The sequence below is a fragment of the Acanthaster planci genome, linkage group LG09 (assembly GCF_054643075.1).
Source record: "Acanthaster planci isolate LZ-2023a linkage group LG09, COTS_SCS, whole genome shotgun sequence".
Taxonomy (NCBI): domain Eukaryota; kingdom Metazoa; phylum Echinodermata; class Asteroidea; order Valvatida; family Acanthasteridae; genus Acanthaster; species Acanthaster planci.
Genome location: NC_141785.1, coordinates 1,164,106 through 1,170,105, shown reverse-complemented (window position 1 = coordinate 1,170,105; position 6,000 = coordinate 1,164,106). Strand labels below are relative to the sequence as shown.

Genomic DNA, 6,000 nt, shown 5'->3' with positions numbered 1-6,000 from the left:
TAAGGGGTTTCTCGCACGTTTTGCAATTCATCCTTGTGAAATGAACTGCAAATGGCTTCACCGTTATAAACTTTTAATGCGTACACGGGTCTTTTTTGCCGCCCACTAAGTTTGGCTACTGTAAATATCTGCTCAGACAAGGATAGGAGGTAGGACTTTTCAAAGGACAGCCGCCGTTTACTGACTCGTACCTTATCCCCCACTTTAAACTGAAATTTAGCGGGTGTCTTAGTGGCGCATACAGACCGCAGCGTTTTCACAAAGTGACAAATCCGTCCTAAATCGATTTTTTTTACCAATTTCGTTTTTAGGATATTCTGACTGTTTTTATGTGCTTAACATTCCTTCAAAATTTGAAGTCTTAAAAATGTGTATTTTTGCTAGTTTTGAAAATAACAAAAACGGCGAATCGGCCACTATTGCAGATTAGTGTTTTCCACAAAAAGGCAAATCTGGATTCGCCACTATGTGAAAACACAAAATCAACAGGGCAACTTAATCACCGGGCAAGCGCCTATGAAATAGCACTGCACACAGATTTGTTACTTGATGAAAACGCAAAATGTCAATGGATTTGCCACATGAACTTGCATAGAATGGCAGTTCTACTCTGCTCTGCCTTCCTTCCGAGGGCCAGTGTCGACATCTTAGTGGAATTTCTGTGATTTATACTATCCTTTGCAGAAAAACAGTTCTTGAAATCAATAATGGTAAGTAGATACTTCATTTCCATGTATTTCGGTCGGAGTAGGGGCATGCTTGGCAACAATGCATTGTTCTGATCTGTGCTTTCCTTCTCCAGGTTTCTATTTAGAAAACGTGTTATTGTTACTGACTTGTTGGTTGTATTTTTTCACTTCAGACTAAATCCATGAGGATCTAAGGGGAAATTTTGGCCATGTGTATGTTTATACTTAAATCCACATTTTTAAAGATCTCCCAAAACCATCATGTTAAATTTGGCGAAACCGTAAAGGGAACCGTAAACCGTTAAGTTTGAGAGGAAAAAAATCAAACCCCAACAGCTTAAACCATGTACAAACATGATTCGTTCTTAAGTATTTATTGCATATTTGTATATCAGAATTCCAGTCATATTGTATTTGCATTTTCTTTTTACGATGATATAAATTGTCATGTCAAAAGTTACTTTATAATGTAACCAATTCGTTGTAGAAACGTGATTATGAGCAAAAGGGGAATAAATGGCTTAAATTCGCACAATACTATCAAGTCTGCGGAGCCTGTAGTATTTTTTAAGTAAAGTAACCCATGCGATGCTTAACTCAAAGAAGAATGATCCCAAAACTGCAGACCAACAATTTTGTTGAAGGAAAACCAGTTTGGATAAATATGAAACTGTTGGGGGAAATGCACAAAATCAAAATCATGTTAAAAAAGAAGTAAAAGACGTTTATATAATTTTACTGAAGACAAATGCTCATCCTTTTTACGGCCACCCCTGATGTCCTTCTTGTAATGAATTTCTGTGAATGTCCACAAAGCTATGCCGGGAAGAAAATGGATAGCATTGCTTTAAAGTTGAATATACTTTGGAACCCAACAGTCAATTATTTTAAATGTAAAACACCCAGTAGTGAGTCTAATGCAGATTAGTTTCCTTTTTTTATAGCCCTGCAACTCAACCATTGCATTATTGTACTAAAAATGTACTCCAGAATGGGTTTTTAACTGCTTGGCAGTAATTCCCATGAAATACCTCCTTACAAATAGGGCCTACCTTCATTACTTTCAGCTTGTCTTTGGCATCGGTTGCAAGTCTGGGTCAAAGTGGATCTTCGGTCTGCAGTATCCTATTAGTGTTTATTTGGACAAATCTGTATGGGATTGAAGAAAACAAAATAGGGAAAAAAGGGGGAAAAAAGAATCGGCATTAGTCATAAGTTGTCTGAAAAACAAACTGGCAACGAAACAAACTAAATTTAACTGCATTCTGTATTTGTCCATTCTTTAGAGTTTAGACCAATAGGTCTGTAGGTTTACTTTGAAAGAGTGAAGTTTACGAATTCTTTGCAGACATGTTGAAATTCAAGTTAGTTGTGACACCTTGAAGCCCGAAAATTAGTCGATGTGGAGCTGTGGGGCCAGCTGAATCCTGTACAAGTAGAAAATATGGTGACAAATGAATACACCAATGGAACGACTTAGGGACTCATTCCCTGTAACATTCCCCAGGACATGTAATAGGGTTGCTTTTGATATTTAGGGGAGACAGTATTAGCATCAAATATTTTCCACTCTCTGATCTTAGCCATTCCTTGTTAATGTCCAAACAGGAACTGATGCCACATTTTAAAGTTATTTCAGCTTTTCTTGGCTTGCCTATGTTAGCTTTGCCCTGTAAGAAGATGCAAATCTCTGTGACAACCGAGAGTTTTTGACCTTTATGGTGAAAAACCGTTGTACGACATCTCAAGGTCAACCTTGCTGTGACCTTGAGTTTCAATAATACCCATTGCCTGAGGCGTGAAACTATTGCTGTGTCGTAGTATGTCTCCTAAGCATGCAAATGTCTGACAAACTTGGAAAACCCATCCGTGATATTTGAAAAATCTACTGGCAAATTACCAGATGTCGTGAACCATGAATACAACCTAAGGCTTGGTTCTCAGAGTTTGGTGCAAGTCCAGACTAGAATTCTATGTAGGGGTAGGCCTAAGCCTGGATTAGCATTCCATAAACAACTCTCAATCATATCAATGCCACTAATAAGCCAGAAACTGACAAAGGGATAAGATTATACCAGCTTGGAAAATGCAGATCTCATAGCATGCCTTTAACCTTTGAGCCAAGTTTTTCAATTAGGCCTAGCCTTAATTAAGAAGACGAAATAGGCCTAGACTGGCATACACTTTTGCTTGGCTATTTTTGCCTGGGTTGTGGGTAGTAGGCCTACTGTTAGGCCTACTAGGACTGGTAATTTCCTTTAAGTTATATTATTATATAATGCAGTCCATCACCCACATTCCTTAAATTTTTTTACAAAGAAGAAGGCATTTCAAATGATCTCGAGACAACAAGTATTCTTTTATTTCAAACTTACATAAACACAATGTAATAGTGTACAGACATTGCAAAATTAAACCTAGAGATTAGACAACGAACTCTCTCGGACAGCGCCATGTTTGAAAAACAATAACACCTTTTCCCCTTTGTGTTCAATTTCGAACCCATCCTATATTTGCGCGTTCTGTGAAGGTACACCAGTGATAGAGGTTGTTCGTCGATTCATGAAACCGCCAATGAGTGGGGGCGCGTTTTCAGAAAGCGGCGAATCCACAATGGAAGGGGGGCGAATTCATTGAACTCTGGATTTTGCGTTTTCACGTACTGGCGAAAAAGTTTCGTGGACCCTAGTTCTTAAATGAAAGAGTGAATGCTTGAAACGTATGTCTAAACGTAGCATTTAACAATTTAACTTTGGTGTTATGTGAAAATAATAGACATTTTCTACAGAAAAATGTGTGAAACCGCAAATTTAAAAAATGCCCAACTTCAAACGCGATTTTCTCAAAACTGTGCTTTCAGTCACAATGTGCATATATTCGTCACTTTGTGAAAACGCAGACGAGACGTTTCCAAACAACGCTTTCATTAGCGCCGTTGACGGGCTTCATTCCAATGGTACGATGATGCGAATGCTTGTAGTGGCCACCAGTTGCCCTAACCCGTCGATGTATTTCAACGTGCTTTCCCACGTAAAGTACCGCCACATGCGAGACTTGAGCGTGCCACGGATGCTTTGACCTCGCTGTTGATCGTATAGAAATGTATCCCTTCCGTTTCAAGCATTTTTTGGAACGGACGGTTGGTAAATTCACTGCCTTTATCTGTGTGAATCTTCACGGGAGGTCTGCCGCTGGATCTGACATTAGTCTTGAAAGCATTCACCAGCGCCTTGCCCGATTTATTTTTTTAACGGATGGTCACCTCTGTGGTAGAGGTCATCATTGGCTGGAGTGATGGGAACGGGGGCCAGGTTAGGTGAAGGGGCCACTGGTGGCTCCTGCGCGGGGGCCATAGCTGGGCTTGCCCGGGCGACGGGTCGAAACGGCGGAAATACATCGTCGTCTGCATATAAAAGGAAATAAACCAAATCTGTTTTACTCAAGTTTCATCGCTGTATTCATCGCTTGCGTTACGAAGACAGTAAACAAAAGCGAATAAATACATGTACATAAAAAGAAAAGAAAAGTACATAAAAAAGAGTTATCGGACAGGGTTTGGTCGATGACTTCCGCCTCTTCATCGAAAAATTGGGCATGACAAGCAGCATCTACGAGTTACAAGGAAAGAAAGAAGCCATTAAACTTACGGAAGGAACAGAGGTAGCCGTTAGTTTCCAACAGACTATGGGAGTGTGGTACAGATAACGAACTTTACTTACACATTTCCCAACTGGGAGGATGCACGGGTGATGCATGAGGTGCGGGTGGGGGAACGAACTGGCCCCACATAGGGTCACAAGGGCTTCCATTCTCACCCACTCCTCCTCGGTGTTGAAATCGGGTCCAAAAAATCCCTGGGCCATGGTGTACAGTATACGATGGGCGGTGGTGCTGATGATGCAGAAGGTGGTAGCGAACGCGATGATCTGGTGCTTTGTTCTATCCAATACACGCGTCGTCCACTTCGGTGATGGTATCATTGTTTAAAGGCACTCCCTCTCCGTTAGGTTAATCCCTCGTCCGGAAGCCATTGGGAAGCCCTTCTGCATAGTCTGGTGATAATCACTTATCTTTACTAAGGTACATCCCGAAACTTTTCGATACCGACGTATCGATCGTTTTTCAGTTTCAATCTTTGAGAAAATATTATATCTTTAATAGTGGCCTTTGCTGGCGTCGTCGTTCTCTCTTCCAACAATGCCCGATTTCTTGATCCTTCTGGTTTCATCGAGTCTGGTTTGTTCGAGTCAATCATATGTACATTGCGAAATTCAGAGACCGTATTTGAGACTACCGGCTATATCCCAACTATAAGTGGGTATACACGACGGCAATGCGTTACATTTTGGGGACCAAACGACTTTTGTTTGAGGACCGGCCATCTTACGTGATTGATCGTGTTCAACAAAATGCCACTTTCACAATGTTACGTCCGCTTTTATTTCATTTTCTGAAGGAGGTATAGCGTCATTTCTTAATAGAGATTATGACTCATCATATTTAACAAAAGGATTATATTTACAAATACGTCATTTGGGAGACATTTTGTGGTAAAATTTATCAGCATTAGGGAGACATTGGCTTTTTAGGGGAGACATTTCAGTGTCTCCCTATTTTCAAACTACCAGAAGAAAGCTGAATTTTACTGATCCAAATCTGATAGATGCTAGATTAGGATCTAAAATGGAAAACATGCAAAGCTTGGTTCAGGTCAGACTAGGGAATATTGAATTGTGGGACAGTAAAGTTGGAAAAAATGTGTGCACGTTCTTATGGAAATGTCTCCCTATTGGCCCATTAGCGGTAATTGTTATTATTCTATTGATATGACAACACCTTACAATGTCGCATGACACCGTTTATTTATATAGATGACATAAACCCTACAAATAGAGCGGTTGAATAATAACAAACACGTTTCTGTCGCAATGACACCAACGCTTTATTTACAAGTCTTGTTTGTATCAACCATAAATTTTTTTTTAAAATCACCAAATTACTCCGGACATAGAAATTCATACGTAGTGTGAGTATTAGTACATTGTTGACATCCCACAACCAGTCTTTCATACAAACATAAGATTACTTCTGGATGCCATTGGGGGGCCGACAGCCTTTTTTTAAAGGAATTATCACTCACAACCCGGCTGCACGTACGGTCCTTTTGTTTAGGAATTATCGCTTCCTACTTACTTTTGGATCTCCTGTTGGCCCGTCAGTATTTTTCCATGAAGTCACACCTTCTACTCATCCACTATTTTTTATCACAAGCAAGGTCAAATTGTACCCAAAATTTTTACCCCGTTCTATG

General features: G+C 40.0%; 1 protein-coding gene across 3 annotated transcripts in view; it reads right to left on the bottom strand.

Annotated features, from left to right (window-relative positions):
• Nucleotides 1–1,081: 1,081 nt before the first annotated feature.
• Nucleotides 1,082–6,000, bottom strand: part of LOC110990417 (small integral membrane protein 14-like) — a 150,315-nt gene continuing 145,396 nt past the window's right edge. Inside the window, exons 7-9 of one of the 3 annotated variants that reach the window (XM_087141006.1) lie at nt 2,025–2,116; nt 1,742–1,838; nt 1,087–1,505 (exon numbers count right to left, since the gene is read on the bottom strand). In XM_087141006.1, the coding sequence (XP_086997132.1) occupies nt 1,787–1,838; nt 2,025–2,116 (144 nt within the window). In that variant the 3' untranslated portion in view covers nt 1,087–1,505; nt 1,742–1,786. Of the gene's footprint in view, nt 1,839–2,024; nt 2,117–6,000 lie in introns of all 3 variants that reach the window. The other 2 variants (XM_087141009.1, XM_087141010.1) reach the window with 2 other exon arrangements.